The 18172-nt window shown below is 51.0% G+C and overlaps 1 protein-coding gene across 22 annotated transcripts in view; it reads right to left on the reverse strand.

The window, feature by feature from the left end:
* MACF1 (microtubule actin crosslinking factor 1) overlaps positions 1–14292 on the reverse strand; it is a 356335-nt gene extending 342043 nt beyond the window's left edge. For 5 of the 22 annotated variants that reach the window (XM_037827646.1, XM_037827643.1, XM_037827640.1 and 2 more), the window contains exon 1: positions 14009–14261. In XM_037827646.1, coding sequence (XP_037683574.1) covers positions 14009–14246 — 238 coding nt within the window. In that variant the 5' untranslated portion in view covers positions 14247–14261. Of the gene's footprint in view, positions 1–465; positions 775–14008 lie in introns of those variants that run through there. The other 17 variants (XM_037827645.1, XM_037827626.1, XM_037827632.1 and 14 more) reach the window with 9 other exon arrangements.
* Between the last annotated feature and the right edge of the window lie 3880 nt (positions 14293–18172).

An 18172-nucleotide genomic window follows, 5' to 3' on the forward strand; every position in this document is an offset into this window, starting at 1 on the left:
GGGCCAGGGGCCCTCCGCGGGCACTCAGCTGTCCGAGCCTCTTGGAGAGGAAGATCCGCATAGAGAGCAGAATGGGTGGTTTCTCTCTCACAAACTCCTCCTCCTCCTCAGCAACTCCCCACAGCATTAGGTCTCCAAAGCCAGCTCCTTGTCTAGCCTCCTTCCAGCTGGAGCCAGATAATAGTGACATGAAAAGCGCCGTCTACTGTAGGAGAGGGTTCCAAAGGCTTATCTCAACTCTGTAAATAAATTGGCCCCGGCAAACAGGAGCTTAGAAGCGCCGGGGTGGACGCGACCCCGCCCGGCCGCCCCACCTGCAGCAGGCCGGGCGGGTGGACGCCGAAGGCCACGCCGCGCCAGCAAGCGCGTGGGCCTCGAGCTCCCGGCGGGTCCCCGGCCGAGCCCGAGGGGGCTCCCGCGCCCCGGCTCCGACCCCGAGCCCCCGACCGCCCCCGCCGGCCGTACCTTTGTAGCGCTCCAGCACATCCTCGTACGCCTGCACGAACTCCTTCTCCTGGCTGCGGTTGGCCGGCTGCTGACCCGGCACGTAGCCGGCCATGGCCGCCCGCGCCGCGCTCTCCCCGGGTCCCGACGGGAGCCGGTTCCAGGCCCGCGCGCTGAGGCTGCGGCGGCGTCCCCAGCCTCGGCCCTTTGTGAGGCTCGGGGGCGGCGGCGGCGCCCTAGGGTCTCTGCTCCCCGCCTGTCTCGCCCGGCCTCTCAGTAGCGCTCAGCTCCTCAGTCCGCTCGCACCCGACCCGCTCGCGCTCCGCGGGTCCCGGCTCGCGTTTCCGCCACCCCACCCCTCGGCTCCGCTCCTCCCTCAGCCCGCCCCGGCGCGGCGGCGGCGGCGGCGGCGGCGGCTCCTCCTGTCAGGAGCGCCAGGCCCGGCCCGTTCCCCGCCCTCTCCCGCAGCCTCCGCGGCCGCGGCGTCCGCGTACCTCAGGCTACGTCCGGTTGGGCCTGGGCTACCTCACACGGGCCCCCCGGGGGCTAAGGACTATGGTCCGGCCTGGATGGGAGCGGGGGTCCCGAGCCGAGGGGAACGAGAGCCCGGCCCACGCGGGGAATATTAAGCGGGAGTCGAGGTGACTGGGAGGTCCCACGCACGACAGGATTAAAGGGTGGGCCGGCCCAAGAAGTAGGGAGACCCCCGGCAAGAATCCGCAGGGTGGCAAAACGGCCCCAAGCGGCGCTGACCTACAACCGGATCTGGGACAAAGGAGGGAGCCCCCAGGCTGGAGAGAAACCGAGCTGGGCCTGTGCTGCTGCTGGAGAAGAAACTAGAAGAACTGAAGGGAAGGGAGAGCAGAAGACCGACATGGCTTAGATCCTGGGACCAGACATGGTCAGAATGAGGACAAGGGCAAAATCCAGACAGGGCTGCAGTGTGGGACCAGTGTGAACACTAAGACCACAAAGAATCCCAGGAACAAAGGATTTTCCAGAAACTGAACTCGAAATGAGGGAGGCAGACCCAACACCATGAAGTAAACCAGGCCAAGGATGAGGAGCCAGAGCCTGGGAAATGACATCTGAGTGAGAAATGAAAACAGGATTCTGACTGCAGAGACAGGAGGACATAAATCCATAAGGGAAAAGCCCAACAAGATTATTAAACTGTGACAGCCATCCAAACTGAGAGACTTAGATCAAAAGGGAGAACTGTGGGAACTTGAGACTAAACCAGGACTGTTATGGAACAAAGAAAGGGATTCTGGAGCATAACTGATCAGGAAAGGGAAAGGGAAGCCAATTATTCCCTGTCATCAGGGCAAAGGAAAGAATATAGAAAGGAAACTGGTAAATATGGGTAGGGATTTATTTAGGGCCATTTTGGGGACAAAATTACCAACAAGCATCTGATCCTCCATTCAGCTGTGTATCCTTCATTCCTAATATTTATTTTGCACTCTGGGGCCAAGAGCAGTGAATGAGGAATGCAGGTAAATGGAGGTGATACTTTTTGCCCACATCTACCCTCATTCACTCATTATCCCTCCCAATTTTTGGGGAAGTGGAGAGATGCTTGTGGGTAAAAAGTTAAGCTGGCTGATCTCACAATAATGGCACATTAGCAAGTAAAAAAAAATTCATGCAACACTGAGCAGCCAGAATTGGGACTTGGGCTTCCATTCCAGTTCCCATTCTCAAGATGTTAAAAGAGGAGCTTCTCAACTCCCAGGGCAGGGATGAGTGACAAATGCCAAGTATTTGATCAATCTTCAGCACACCAGTAACAAGAAGAAATGATGCTTTTCAGTAATACGTGCATGCTGGTTGTTGCCACATCACACCATGATCAGAAATCGAGCAAGCAAGTCATTAATGATATCTTGTTCCATCAAATTTTACTGGCTTGCCCAAGTTCTAGGTCGGGAGATCACAAAAAGTGCCTGAAATCAGAGGACAGGGAGGATCCTTGGATAAATGCTCATTTCCTTCCAGTTTAAGTCTGTGCTTAAAAAAAAAAAAAAAAAAATAGTTCACAGGTTAGTGTCAGCTGCTAATGAGCTAGGTTTAAGAAAAGAAGAGAAATATGTTTGAGTTTTATTCTTTTTAAAACAAATAAAAGGCTTTTTGTGGAAAATGCAGGATGATGGAGTTGGTGGATTGATGGCATAAGCACATTTTTCGTAAACAGCAGAGAATACAGAAATGCTAACTCTGGGGATCTTGACTGTATCAGTGCTGAGTCATCTGCATTTCCAATATTATTTTATACCAGTAGGGCTAAGAAGGCCCAGACACAGACACATACCCGTACATACACCTCCACCCCCATCCTCATACAGACATCAGCATCCTCATTTTCATTACAGTAAATAGGAAAATCTCTCCAGCCCTGCACTCCTGGGGTTGCTAGGAGTGAGCAGGTTCCTCAAGAATTGTGACTGATGCTTGCCAGAGATGAAGAAAGAACAGGGACAAGGAGGAAAAGAGAGTCTACTCTGGGAATCAGGCTTTGTTGAGGACCTCCGTGGTTTGGGGGGAGAGGGCAAGGGGTTGAGGTTCCTACTAAGAAACATGGGAATCAAGGAAGAAATTTCTGGTTTGGGTTGTGGCTAGAGGGTTTCTCTCAGATTCAAGTTGCTTTCTTGACAAAATTTGCATTTAAATGCTCTCATGAGATTTTTGAAGACCATTCTTCTAATGGATGGAAAGGGGGAAGTCCACATGTTTGGTTGATGTTCCTGTTTTATACAGAGAAAATTTTACAAGGACCAAGGAACAAAGCTACTGCTGGCTGGGGGAAAGGGGGATGGGAAGAAGAAAGCCTATGAAGGGGAGGTTTTTCATTTTTTCCAAGCAACAGTCTAAATTATAGCCAGACCATACAATTGGGAAAGCTCTGAGGCTTTCTCCCTGGGTCCGTGATTTTCCTTGGCTCCTGATGAGTGAGACTGCTGTTGCATCTAAGGAGGCTGCAATGGGGAAGGGGAAGGAGGCATCATGTGCTCAGAAGGGCATCTAGTGGGAGAAAAGGGTAATACAAGTAAATAAGGCCCAGTCCTTTCTTTGGTGTCTGTCCTCCACCACTTAAGCCTCATCAAATGCCCCTCTCCCTAAAGTCCAGCCACTTTCAACTTCTTTCAGCTCCTTCATTGTGCTCTCTTGCCTCAGGGCCTTCCCAACTGCTGTTCTTCCTGGCTGTAACCCTTCTGCACTCTCCTCCTTTGGCCTGGCTCTTTCATACTCATCCCTCTGCTGAAACTCCCCTTTGATAATACCCACCACATTTGGAGTTATCAGTCCAATGTTTTTCATCCTTACTAAATCATTAGCTCCCTGAAGGCCAGGGCCATAATCTGGCTTGCTCACCACAAGATTCTTAGCTTCTAGCAAATGACCTGGCATGTAGGGGACACTCATTAAATATTTATTTTTAAATTTTGATTAAATGCATGCATGAATGAACCAGATGATCCTAAAATACTCCATGACTAATGACTAAATGACTAAAATAACTAGTTAGAGGTCTGTGGCTGTTGACTAGTAAGAACAGATTATGCTTATTTCTCACAGCATCCCCTTTCTAAGCCTTGGCATTCAAAGCCCTCCACGGTGTACCCTCTACCCTCCTTTACAGGCTGATTGCCCAAGATACCCTCGCGTGCTGCATCTTCCCCTATAAGCAAACTCTGAGCCTCTGCCCCTCAACCCCACCTATTGAAATCCTACCCATCTTCAAAGGATTGGAGATTCTTTGGCATTAACTCTGAAACTTATGACATGAAGTTATTATTAATCAACCCACAGGTGGAAGAGGCCCTCCTCAAATCCCAAACACGTTTCCTTTCCCATATTCCCAAGGCTCCAACCACATGAAGTGTATCATTGCCTCCTTAACCTCCTGATTCATAAGTTCTTTGAGGCAGAGACATCTATTTCATCTTTCCTAATCATAGGGCCTGACACAATACTTTACACCTAGTAGATGTTCAATGAATATTTGCCAAAGGAATGGACACAGAGGAGGAGGTGCGGGGGGCAGATCTGTGATTCAAGACAATTGAGAATCCAATTCTAATATCCACTCAGTGGTCAAGGGTTGAGGGAATTTCGTGGGCATAGAGGGAAGAAGGGGGTGCAAAATTACGTCTCCTTTTGCTAGTGCTCCTCCCCCAAGCTCTAGAAGGTTTTCTTCCAGCACTTTGTCTTCAGTTTGGCTCATGCTGCATTATTTTGCATGTGTTAATTGTTGCTTTATAAATAAATTATTTGCTAGTAGGGCGTGTGTGTGTGTGTGTGTGTGTGTGTGTGTGTGTGTGTGTTCCTTCTACTCCTTCAGAGGTAGGCTGTCTCCTGTCCCTTTTACATCCCCCAACAGCAACTGGTGCCAGACAGAGGGGCTGTCCCAGTCCTTACCTTGAGCCAGCTGTTGGAATAAAGTCACCCAGTTCTAGTTTCAGGAAGCCTCTGGGCCCAGCTCCACCAGCCTCTCAGGCACAGGCTTTGGCCAACCCCAGCCAAAGCACCCATTCTGCCCAGTTCCTGGAAACCCATTCTAAACTTTGCCTCAAATTCCCAAATCTGCTCCGGGGTAGGAAGCCTTTGTCTGCTATCATGGCTGTCCTCTTCCATTCAGTAAGTGCAACATCTCTAATCCAAGAGGCCTGGATGGTGCCAGCCACCCAGGAAGACAAGATCACTGCCACCCGACAGCCCCTGTCACCATAGCAACCCTCAAAATGGTTACTCAGCCATCTGGGTTACCATAGCAACTCATCAAGTCTCTCTACCTCGGCCTCTCCCTAGGCCTTCTCCCCTGGCTTTCAGAGTCAATGCCAAAGAATCTCCAATCCTTACTGGGGGAAATGAACAGAGAGGCCTGAGCCCTGATAAGCAGTTGTCCCAATGGGGCATGGAGTATCTTACCCACCTGGGGCTTTCCAAGGCTCGGTGGAGATAATGGGTGTTCAGGCACTCTGTGAACCTTGAAGTGCTGTGCAGATGTTAGCTACTGTTAAACTACTGTTCCTTGTAATGGGAGAGGCAATGTGGTGTCCTAGGCAGAGCTAGTGCCATTCCCAGTTTTGCCCCTTACTAGCTGGGAGACCTTGAGTAAGTTACCAAATTTCCTCTACTGTCTCATACCTACCTCCTAGATTGTTTTGAGGATTAGGATGGTAAAGCATGTAACATACTAAGCACAAAGCCTGACACACCTACAAAACAACAGTAGTTAGAGAAGGCCTTGGCCCCTCTGCTATCTCCCAGCTTCTTCATGAATGAAACAGTTTTGTTTTCTTTCTTGAAGGAGTCAGGCTAACAGGAGCCCATCCAACCACACCCAATCTCCTTTCCTACTCTGGGCAGGAGAGAGATTCATCCTAGGGGGAGAAACAGGGCCCTGTAAGTTTCCTACCAAACAGGGCTGCTGGCAGTCTGCACTCTTGGGGGAACTGGGAGGTAGGCTCATTACCCATGATGACTCCCTCCACTTGAAACACCACCTCAGGATAGAAATCTCTAAGGCACAGTGTGACTAGCAGCCTGGTAACTTCTCCCTGAGCACAAATCCCTGAGGCCTGCAGAGGCCCTGGAGAGTGGCAGGCGCTGCTCTCGGTTGAGGTCAGAGTCATGTGGAATAGTTCACCAGCATCAGGACAGGCCTGGGGCACAGGCCCCTCTTACAAGAATAGAAGTCATTCCCTCCATGATTTTAAAGACTTCAATTCTGTAAGAAGCTTTCTGCCTTTCAAGACTGAATCCTTGTTTTTAGATACTTTCCTCAATTACACTGGCAGTATCCTGATTCAAACCAGGGTTCCTGGGTAGGTAGTATTTCAGACAAAACAGACACCATCCTCAGAAATCTTAGACGTGGAACCAGGTCTGCTCCAGTCTGGCTCAGTGTGTTCTGGGAGTAGGGCATGAACCTCAGGCTAGAAAGACAGGAATATCAGCCAAAAGACACCGATACATCTGCCCCTGGGGCCTTGGCATTCAGGAGTTGGAATCCCTCACAAAGCTCCTGGGAAATGGGTCGAATGGCGCTGGTTGGTTTTCAGAGATGGCCACTGAAGCAGATAAGCACTAGTGAGGAAAGGTGGTGTAACAGTGGTTTAAAAGTGTGGGAAGCAAAAGTGTTTGATTACTGGAACTTCCTTCTACATAAGGGTGGGGTGGGGTGGGGGGAGTGGTGAGTAGGGTGTATGAATGAAATGAGATTGGCCATGAATTGATAATTCTTGAATCTGGGTGACAGGAATTCATCATACTATTCTCACTGCTTTGTATATGTTTGAAATTTTTTGAAAAGTATAGGGGTTTTGGAATTAGGCAGACCAATTAGGGCCACAGCACTGTACAAATCCACAGAGCCCATTGTATATATTGTATTCCTAGGGTCACCATGCACTTGGAAACCAACACTAAAGGAGCCCTTCTCCTCCACCCCCACCCCCACCCACCCACCCCCGTGGAGCAATGCTGAATACCAGCTTCACTATTTGTTTATCTCATGACTGCAGACAAGTTTAACTTTCCTCTTACATAAAATCAAGAATAGCAACTACTTCTCAGGTTCTGCGAGGATTAAATGATACAATTTAATATCTGGCACACACTTAGGACTCAACAATGGTAGTTTTTCTAGTTACTATTTATTAGGGGATTCCAGCTGGCGTAAGCTTTCTGGAGCTCCTGAACTGACTCCAGAGTTCAACTACCCAAACCACCCACTGTATTCTTCAATTCCTAACCCCTATAACTCTTCTCTCTTGATTTTTCTTCCTTCCTACTGAAACCGAAGGAGAGTGAGAACAGAAACTAGCAACATGGACACGCCCTCTCATTTCAGGTTGTCCTGGCAAATTCCTATTTCTTTTCCAAGTCCCAGATCAAATGCTACCATCGCTCTAAGCTGGGAGGGTTGACAGGAGCCTTCCCCCTCAGAACTTCCTCCTAACTCTCCTTGGGCTTGCAGCGAAGCACAGCTCACGTTGCATTCTAACTACTTTTGCAAGCAGGAACTGGGTTCTGGAGCCCAGTTTGGGCCTGCCACAAAGCAGCCCTGGGAATGTTTGTAAATGAGTGAGTATGTGATTAACGAATGAACAGAGGTATGAATTAATTTGTTCATGAATTAATGAAAAAGTGTATGAGTGAATGAATGACATTATTGATAACAGCTAATATGTATCAAGTGCTGATCACTTAGCAGGCACTGGGCCAAGCACCTTACTCCCACCAACTCATCAAATCCACCCTGCCAGACTCTGAGCTTGGATGAGCTCTCTTGTTCCCCCATTTTAACCATGAGGAAACTGAGACTCAGCAAAGTTAGTAACTTCCCAGGGTCACCCAGCTGATAAGTGGTGGAACTGGGGCTCCAACTGATTTCCAAAACCATTATTCCCTTGAGTGAATGAATGGAAGACTGAGCAAATGAGGCAATGAGTAAACGAGGGAGGGAGGGGCACTTGCTTATGCTGCAAGGAGGCAGAATGCCCAGAGACACCACCTACTGATGCTCCGGGCAGGATCCTCCCCTTGAACACAAGGCAAAGGCCTGGCACCTCCTGGGGTAGGGGTGGGGAAAGCTCAGAAATGAAACTTAAGCCCATAATCACACTTCAAATTACAGGGCTTTGAGCCTTTCACTGCATCAGCATCCAAGATCTGGGTGTAGATTCCACCCGAGAGCACCAGTTCTGTTCCTATAGGAGAGCCAAGGCAGAAACAGGAAGCTGGCCGGCTTCTAAATGACAGGTGGCCACCAACAGACCCAGGGCCAAATCACAGCAGGTCCCCCCACAGCAACTGGGGGAAGGGATGCCAAGCAGGCTCAGTATAGCACTTTGGTGATGAAGGGCTATAAATACTCATGCTCGGGTATGTTCACAGACCTTTCCCTAGGGAAAGGACTGCTGAAATAAAAGACAAGCTCAGCCCTAGATCATGCAGCACTGTCAGCTCTTCTGAAGGCATCTAATCCCTGGGCCCATGGGGCTGGGAAATGACAGCCTTTCACAGCCCCCAAATTAATCAGTTCCCCCTCCACATTCTTAACCCCAGTCCTAGGCTGTTTCAGAACAGAAAGGCATGAGCTTGACTGAGCATTCCATACCTTTCTCCATGTCACTTGGAAAGTCATTGAGAAATCAACTGCATAAAGATGGCACCTTGCAACGCAGTAACCACCTTCCCTCTCCAGCTGGGGTCCCACAGAGACCCTAAGCCTGAGAGAAAGGACAGATTAGCTGTCGTTTTTTTTGCTGCCTGCGTGAATTCTGCCCACGTGGTCATTTTCCATCCCTGCAGCTAATGTGACCCAGATTTACTTTCAAAGAGCTGGAGCCAAGCTTTTGGTGTATAGCTACAATTCACTGTGCCCCACTTTCAGGGTATTCTCTCCCGTTCATCTTCTGCCACTGAAGCCAAGCTCCAAGACAAGCCAGGGCCTCTGAGGATGCTGGCTCTGAGAAGCTGGAGAGGAGGAGGAGCTTTCTTGGGTACAGAGCTCTACAGATGCCCCTGCAAGCTAAAGAGCCTCAGGGCAAAGAAGATTCCTCACTCAGGAGTAGAGGTTCCCAATGGAAATGTTTGTAGGGCCAAGCATCCATGGCTTGGTCATAATAAACCACTTCCATCTGCTCTCTGATAAGGCCTAGAGTGAACAAAAGAAAGAGACAGAACCACAAGACCTGGGTCCCCTTTCTTGTCTGCCTGGGAAACTGCTGGCCTCCTAGAGCCTCCACTGCCTCTTCTAGTTACCCAGGGAAGCTACAAAGAACGACACCACTAAGAGCAGTGACAGGCAGTACTATAAGAACCTATTTGTCCAACATTTTCTGATACTCATTTGATGCCTGTTTTAAGCAAGTGTCATCATCTCCCTTTTACAGATCAGGAAACTAAGGCTCCAAAAAGTCATGTGCCCAAGTTTTCAGACTCCAGATCCAGTTGTCTCCCCAGTACCTGACACATAACTGGGGCTTAGTCCATCTTTTTGTTGAATGAATGAATAAAGAAATAAATAAATGAACAAGCAGAGAAGCATCTGTGGGATAACCTCTCAGAGCTCCCTTCCTGGAGATGAGGTGCCTGGGGCACAGAGGAGCCCACACTCTTCCTGACCAGGCACTGTGCTCTCAGGGCTGTCTGTCCTGGGCAAGCCCCTGAATGACTCCAGCAGCTGAGTTTAGGCTCAGAAAGCAACAAACACCAACATCCCAGTACACACTAAGCCTCTAAATTCTAGAGCACTCCCCACATCACCCTCAAACTCCACCCCTTCTGTTCTCAGAGTGAGGAGGGTAAGATGAACTCCTAACTCCAGTGAGTTCCAGATCTGGTAGGGGAAACAAATCTGGAAACAATGAACTTAAATATAAGGCCAAATGAAACAAGGGCTGATTGAGATACAACTGCTGTCTGACTGGAGGGATCAGGTAAGGCTTCCTGGGGGAGACTGCACTGGAACAGGTGCTAGAAGTGATGATTTCAACAGCACTGCTGAGAGACGCGCAAGAACAAAGCCCATAGTTGCTTTCCACTGGTTAACTACAAGGCCAATTCCTTGGCCTGGGTCGCTTGCTTCCCTCTTTCACAATACTCACTGTTATGTAATTATTTTTACCCTCTGTCCTCTCAACTAGACTGAGGTCCATGAAGAAGCCCTACATTGTCAGCCATCTTTGAATGTCAAAGGCAAGCACAGAGAATTTCCTGATATGTGATATTAGATGGATGAATATGTGATTGATGGATGGATGGTGAATCCCTCCTGCACCCAACCCTGCCCCTAGCCCAAACATGACCCCCTCTTCAGGACACTTGACCACCAACTGCAGAAAAGTTGTCATAATAAGCATACAAATCTACAATGACAGTGACTGTGAATGGCGCCCCCTAGAGTCATGCTGCATACAACTGTGTACTAGGCCTGTCCTGTACCTTGTTTTTCCCCCACTCCCCAAAGGACCTTCTTTCCTCTCCTCTTTTCTGCCCTTTGAGTTTTGCTCCCTGCTAGAGTAGCCCTCCCCAGCTCCTCCCTTCCTTGTTGTGTCTCACCCACCCACCCACCAAGTGAGTAAGGATATCACTACTGCTATTCACTAAAGACAGAGAGCCAGAGGTAAAGAGGCAAAGTTTCCCAGTTCTTTATCCCTGACCTCTCCTTTTTCTATAGGCCAGGATCCTGAAGCCTCTCCCAGGGGTGACCAAAAGGTCTCTCAGGTGAGTCTGGAGACCAAGTCAGCTAAATTTAGATTGTCACCTGCAGAAGATTTAGGCTGGCCTAGTTGCCAAGTACTGCCTAAGGAAATGGAAACAGATATGTACTCGGAGTTATAACATCTGTGTCTACCAGTCCTTTGCAAGTCCCTCAAACCCTCTGGGCCTCAAATCCTAACACCTGTCCTGCCTACCGCACAGGCACAGAGTCATTATGAAATCTCTATGCATACCATAAAGGTGATAGGCAGAAAAGGCATTTCAATGTGGCTGGGCTTACGGGGTGAGCTGAGAATAGGATTGGCAAGGATGAAGGAGAAGAAACGGAGGGAAAGGATAGGATGGGAAGATGGAAGGAAGAATCAGGTTACAGCCTGTGAGGAGCCCCTAGAAACTGTTTTGACATTGGAGACTGCGATTAGCAAATTTCTCAGCCCTGACATGCCTCTTCTCCTCTGACATGTGGGATCAGCAGGATTCCCCCATCAGGACTCTCAAGCATAGGTGAGGCCCTGAGAACCAGCACAGGACACCGAAGGGGGCCAGGGACGGGGGGAGGTCTTTGGAATTAGTGAGATTGATTTAGACACCCCCAACTTGGCTTCATAACCCAGACTCTGGGGAGGAGAAAGGAGCACAGGCTACATTTGGTTTCCAATGTAACACTGACTTCATTTCCTCCCAGAATGAAAGTTCTAACTTCAGAGAGCTTCAGAGCACCCGGGGTCTCCCAGATGTACCCCTCCTGTACCTCGCTGGAAGGAGTCCCCACAGGAGTAAGGCTGCCTTTTCAGTAAGTCGGGTGGAGGCCCCACAAAATCCTAAAATCACACAAAAATTTCAGCCAGATCCTGAAGTAGCAGTCCCGCCTCCTCTCTGCTGCCTTCCTCTCTTCTCCCACTAACACAACACCGCCCAACTGCAGCGCACAAGTTATTTTTAACTATGGCAGTCTCCTCATCTTCAGCCTCTCTGGCCCCAGCCCCCAACTAAAGATAAGTCATGTGACTGTCAGGAGGTAAAGAAAATCAACACCAATGCTGGAAACAAAGCACAGCACCATCCCCTTGCTCAGCTGACCCAGTGGGCTCCCCAAGGGCTTTGCCTGAGTGTGGAGCCCCTGGGCCATTCCACTTAGATTCTAGATTTGAAATGCTAAACAGCAGAGAAATCATCCCATGGGCCTCCTCAAGGAGGATTGGCATGGATGATCACCACAAAGGGCTCCATGGATATACCTAAGTGATGGAGGACGGGGGTAGAGAGTAGGCTGAATGGAGAATGAGACAACTACTCTGCCTTCAGGAGAACTGAGGGTCTGTGAATCCTGTGGTCTCTGAGTCATTTCTTCTCAGTGATGGGGACAAGTAAAGCCCTTCCTGCACCCTAGGGACAGCTCTGAACACTCTGTTAACTGGCTGATGCCACAAGCCCAAAGGTCTTGGGGACTGAGGAGCCTCTACCTCCAAGGTTTCCTACTGCCCACCAGATGGAGTTCAAACTCTCCAGCCTGCCTTCCTGGCCCCACCTCCTCTAAAAGACTTTCCTGATTACCTGAGCCAACATAACAGTCTCTCTGTCTCACCTTCCATTAGAACCCACTACCTGTCCCTAGATCGCAATCTGTCACATCTTATCCTCCAAACACTCCTTGCATTCATTGAGTTATTCAATATTGGTTGATTATTCCTAGCAAGCACAAGGCCTTATGCAAGTAGCGCAGGGGTTGGGGGGTGGGGGTGTAAAAACAATCACAGCACAGTCCTGAATTGCTCAGTCCTGAGGGGAATGACAGGCACCTGATGGGATAACTGCTCTACTGTACAAGGGAACTCAAGGGGAAGAAAGTACAAATACGAGAGCGAAGGAGGGAGCTTTGGGTATCACCAGGGGCATGAGGGACAGAGGAAGCAGCCCCTTAAGAGAGGAAAAGGGGTTCCCAGGCATCTTGCTGGTAAGAGAATTTAAAGCACGGAGGTCTGATCCTGAAAAATGCACATCCTTGGGGGGTAAGTCACAGTATAATGTGGCAGAGAACCAGGATGCTTGGGAGTAGAGGTGGCAGGGGTGAGGCTGAAGAGGTAAGCTGGGGCCTGATTTTGATGGTTCTTTATGCTATAGCCTTTATTCCACAGGCAATGAGGAGCCAAAGCTGTATAAGCAGGTGAGTAATAGGACTAATTTTGCATTTTAAAACAAAATACTGTGTTAGTCATGTGGAGGAAGGGAAGCAAGAGTGAAAGGAAGAGACCTGGGTTCGGCAGAGGCAGGGGAGGAAGGATGGTCACAAGGGGTCATGTTATTTGAGAGACAAGAAGGTGGCAGAATGGACCTTGGTGACAGGTTGAATAAAGGGGATGTCATTGAATTAGCTGCAGGCAGCGCTCTGTCTAACTGTACTCCAGCACCAGTGCCTGCTGAGATGATATGCACACTCCATGAAGACAGCTCCGGATGCCTTTGGTGGGGGCAGCAAAGAGGGCATCCCACAGAGCCCCCCTTTACTGAGCCAATAACCATGCTAAGAGCTTTATGTGGTAGTCTGAAGATGAGGAAAGTAAAGCTCAGATAGGATAAGGAGCTGGCCCAGGGTCACACCACTGGTCAGTGGAAGGTTCACAATCCAGCACCTCACCTCTCTGACTCCAAAGCCCAGATTCATAACCACCACACTGTACTGCTCCCTGGCAGAGGGGCACTGGGCCCCTCTCACCACAAAAAGAGGCAGCCCCCACCCTCCCAAAGCTTAAAGGTGTATGTGCAGTGACATGCGTGAAACTGTCCTCTCCTAGGAGTTTATTCTAAGGAAAATACTTAACAGAAGCCAAAAGTTACTATTCATAAAGATGTTCACTTCAGCATTGTCTATTATGGTGAAAAAGTGATAAAACAATAGGATTTAGAAAATCATGAAATATTGCATAGCCTTTAAAAATGGTAACTGTAAAGCCTAAGATGTAATATGGAAAATTCTTTTGACGTAAGAGTAAGTAAAAGGAGTTAGCTCCAGAATGATACGTTAACCACAAAGGCAAACACATGGGAACTATAACTATGTATGGACAAAGCTGGAAAGAGGATGCAAAAATGAAAACGGGTCTCATATTATGGTAGGGGGATTAAGGGTTGGCAGATTGTCTTCTTCCACATGTTTTTTTAATGTTATTTCATCATCTTTCCAAAAATAATCATAGCAAATCAAATTAGATTCCAGCTGGCTTGTCAGAGAGCCCTGAGAAGGACCCTCCATCCCCGACCCAGTCAGTGCACACTGGCCCCACTCATCACTTGCACCCACGGCTCCCGCTCACCCAGGGACCTTTCTTACCAGCCACTCTGACCACAGCACGCTCTGCAGGGTCCAGCACTGAATCCTGGCTTTTCCGCTTTTTCTGCTCATGCAGCGGTAGGTTCCAGGGCAAGGTGTCCCCTGGGGGACAGGGCGACAGGCTCCCTGACCGCTCGCTCCTGTAAGACCGCTCGCTCCGACATGACCGCTCGCTCCGACATGACCGCTCACTCCGGCACGACCGCTCACTGAGCGTTTCTTCATCTGAAGAAGACATCGCTCAGGCAGGTGCTGGTGAAGAGGGTCTGGGAGCCCAGAAAGAAGTGATCTGGGGGACAGAGCGATGTGCATATGAGCAAACCACCAAAGGGGTGATGCAATGAGACTTGGGGGGCAGGGGTTCTAGACCTGGTTCTGCCAGTGACTTGACCTCTTTACCTGTTTGAACCTCAATTTCTTCATCTGGAAAATGGAGTGATGATAATAGACGGCAAACCTAGTTCACAGGGTTTTGGGGAAATCACAGGAGGTAATATATATGAAAGATATCTATAAATCTTACAACATTATGCAAAAGTTAGCTCCTATTACTAGTAACCACTATTATTGTTATTATGATTTTTGGTACATTTGGACGGTTAAGCTCACAGGCCCCGACAGATAGGAAAATGTGAGTTCAAATTCCATCCCCACACTTACTAGCTGTGTGACCTTGGGAAAGCCATTTAATGTCTTTGAGCCTCAACATCCTCATCTATAAAATGGGAGTGATAAAGGCCCCCTAAACTCACAGAGTTGTTTGCAAGAACTAAATGAGTTCCTGCCTGGTGCCTGGAAAACACCCAGTAAATCCATTAATAGCTATGATTATATTCCTATTCTACTTATCTCACAGGAATGTTACAAGGAGAAAATGGGGCAACAGATGGGAAGCATTTTCACAAAGCTAAAGCATGATCTCAGTGGCACACATGAAACAAAGCATGAGCTAGAATGGACAGAAATCCCCTGATCTTTCCGATTCCACCTCCAGCAGATAGCTTATAAAAAGTACTAAACCTGAAGTTAGAACAGACCTGGTTCTGAATTCTGGTTTGGCCACTTACAATTGGTGTGATCTCGGCCACGTCACTTCACCTCTCTGAGATTCAGTTTCTTCATCTGCAAAATAAGGATAATAATTCCATCTTAGAATTATATTATTGTTTTGAATATACAGTGATATGCAGTATAAATGTAAAACTGGCACACAGCAGGCATTAGATAAAATGTTCATTTGCTTATTCCGAGGAATGTTGTGGAAATAAGTGGCATAGCATGGTGGGAGAGAGGAAGGGTTCAAAAAGTCAGCTCTTCTGGTCAGTTTACCCAGTGGAGGGAGAGGAATGAAAACATGATCACTCTGGGGCCAGCAGAGCCCCATCAATCAGACTGGGCAGCCTTCCCTCAGCCCAGCCAAGCTCACTTCCCAGAGCCACCTGCTACACACAGCCTACTACCCAAAGGGCTCCACCAGAACCTAGATGGTGCATGCCTTCAGCCTCCCTGCAGGCAGGAAGCTCACCCAGGTAACCAGCCTCCATTTTGGCTCCAGGATCCAGGAAGGGCAGGAAGCTGTCGCATACCTGCACACTTCCCCAGGGAAGTGGCTTAAATGGCTGGACTCCATAGGTCTCTGGGAATGACTTCTCCTGAGTCTAGGAATCTCAGCCTGAAGGGAGCAGGGGCAGAGACAGCCTCCTGGGTCACTGGCAGATCCCCACCATAGGCACAGACAGAATCCTCATAGATAACAAAAGAAACATCAAACCGGTTTGGAGCAGTTCGTGCAGGAGGCCTTTAGACAGTCCTGGGCAGACAGAAAAGCCCTGCCAGGACATTCCCTGTGCCAGCAGCCTGGGCCCTCTTCCCATGGAATATCAAGAAAGAATCCAGCACCAGAAGGCAGAAAGGAAGGGACCCAGGTTCTGGCACAGCTTTGCCTTTTACCCCAGCTTCTGCTCCCCCAGTATTATCTTCTGGCGCCTGCCTCCCAACTCTTGCAGCCAGGGCAAGTGATGAATTGGCAGCCCCAACCTCAGGGAAACTCAGGCCGAGCTTCCATCGCTATCCTCAGCGGGGAGCAGGAAAACGCCCCTCCTCTCGAACCACCGTTCTCATCTCAGAACCGCCCATTCCTCCTCTCCAAAAAGCCCATTCTACTACAAAGGCCAGCTCCTCCAAGGTCTCCACCCGGAAAAACCGTCCTTCCTCAGATCTACCGGCTCAGTCTCCGGCCCCCCCACAAACACCTGTCTGACCCCGGGCTCACGCCCCACCCCTCGGTCACCCGGGTCACTGCATCAATCTCCGATGCACTGCAGCGCGCACCCACGCCCCCAACCCAATCCAAAGGCCGCAGGCCGGGTCCGCGACGTGCGCCTCACCTGGCGCTCGCCACCGCGCCTCTGCCCCCACCTCGCCCCACCTCGCCTCCCTTTCTTACTCCCTTCCCCACTGTGGCGGGGAGGGGCGTGCTGGTGAGCCAGGGGCGGCGCGGGTGGGTCCGCGCGCCCGTCGCGCGCGGCTGACAAAGGGGCCGTGCCGTGCCGTGCGGACGCGCTGCCGAGGACCGATACCGGCGCTGGGGCCAGCGGCCAAGACCCGCGGCCGGTAAACGACCTCCTTTGCCCGGCCCGGCCCGCTCCCGTGAGTCTTTTGGCCTGTCCCGGGAGGTCTCGGCGCCCCAATTTTTCCGGGGAACACGCCTCTCTTTGGTTCGGGCAGCGCCTACCGAGGGATAACCTCGGCTCCGCGCCCGCGGCGCTTCCCGGCTCAGCGGCGGCGGGGGCTGCAGGTGCGAGGCCCCGACGCCGCGATGCCCGCGCCTACCAACCCTCCTTCCCGCTGTCGCCGGGTACCAGGGGCTCAGGCACGGCCGCCTCACGCTTTCCGCCACCCCCGCGCTATCATTCACTGCGCCCCAGCTGCCGCCGCCGCGAACCCCTCACAGTCAGGCAAAGAGCCTGGATCCAGCCACGCGCCCCATGCCTTACCCTGGAAGCTGGAGGAGAAAGAAGACCGGCGTTCGACCGCGGCGAAGGCGGCGGCGTTGGGGTGCGCCCTGGGCTGGAGACGAATCGAGGGGAGAGCAGCGGAGTCGAGGGGAGCGGCTCCCACAATGGCCGAGCTAGCGGCGCCGAGCCCCCCGCCCCCCGCGCCCTAGCGGCAGCGGCTGAAGCGAAGCCGGCGCAGCCGCCCAACCCGCTCCCCCACCCCCAGCGCCGACACCGCCCCCCGCCCCCCGAAGCGCGTTACCCCCGCCCCGTACCCACCCCTGAGCGCCTCCAAGCTCACCGCGCGCCCGGGTTTCACCGCCCAGCGCCCCCTCCACAGTGGCCCCGCGTCTCCTTGCTACCCACAGGGCCTTGTCTCTTGGTCAGTCTCCCCCGCAACTCCTCTCCGGCCTCCGCCCGAGTCCTCGGGGCCAGCTCACACCCCCACATTCCCCGCCCTCGTCCCCGTTTCCGCGGCCGCTAGCTGACCCTGGGCCCGCTCACCCGGCCCGCCCCCTTGAAGCTCCTCACCGCCCGCTCCAGAGTCGATTTCCCAGCCTGCCGGGCTGTGGGTCTCTCAGCCCGGTCCCCCGTCCTCCAACAGCCCTTTTCCCCTAGCTGCTCCCCTTTCTTCCCCTTTCCCTAAACCCACATGTTGTCCCCGCCCCCGGAGCTCCAGCTCCCCATCCTAGAGAGATCTCTGCCTGGCCACCTACCCGCCAGGCCTCGGGAACTGAATGTAGCAGGGACCCGAAGGAGGCCCCATCTTCTCCGCGGGGTAAAGGGCAGAAGAGAAACAGGCCCCAAGGAGGGAACTCAGCCTCTTTAGACAGCGCCAGCCACAGGGGGGACCTTGGAAGAGGCTTCATTCGCCGCTGAGCAGGCATTTATTGAGCTCCTTCTGCATGCATGGCCTAAGTAATCCAAAAAATTAGAGCCGGAAGTGCCTCCAATCTTCTTGTGATACAGATAAGTGAATATATTCAGAGAGGGGAGGGGATTTGCCTAAAGTCACTCCACTAGTAACCTGGAGACCAATGCAAGTTGTTTAAAGCAGATCGCAGCACATCTAATCCTCACAATCCTGCTCATTCATTCATTCCACAAATATGTACCAAACATCTACCATTTGTCAGACCCTGTACTGGTACTGAGGATACAATGATGA

The sequence above is a fragment of the Choloepus didactylus genome, chromosome 2 (assembly GCF_015220235.1).
Source record: "Choloepus didactylus isolate mChoDid1 chromosome 2, mChoDid1.pri, whole genome shotgun sequence".
NCBI lineage: Eukaryota > Metazoa > Chordata > Mammalia > Pilosa > Megalonychidae > Choloepus > Choloepus didactylus.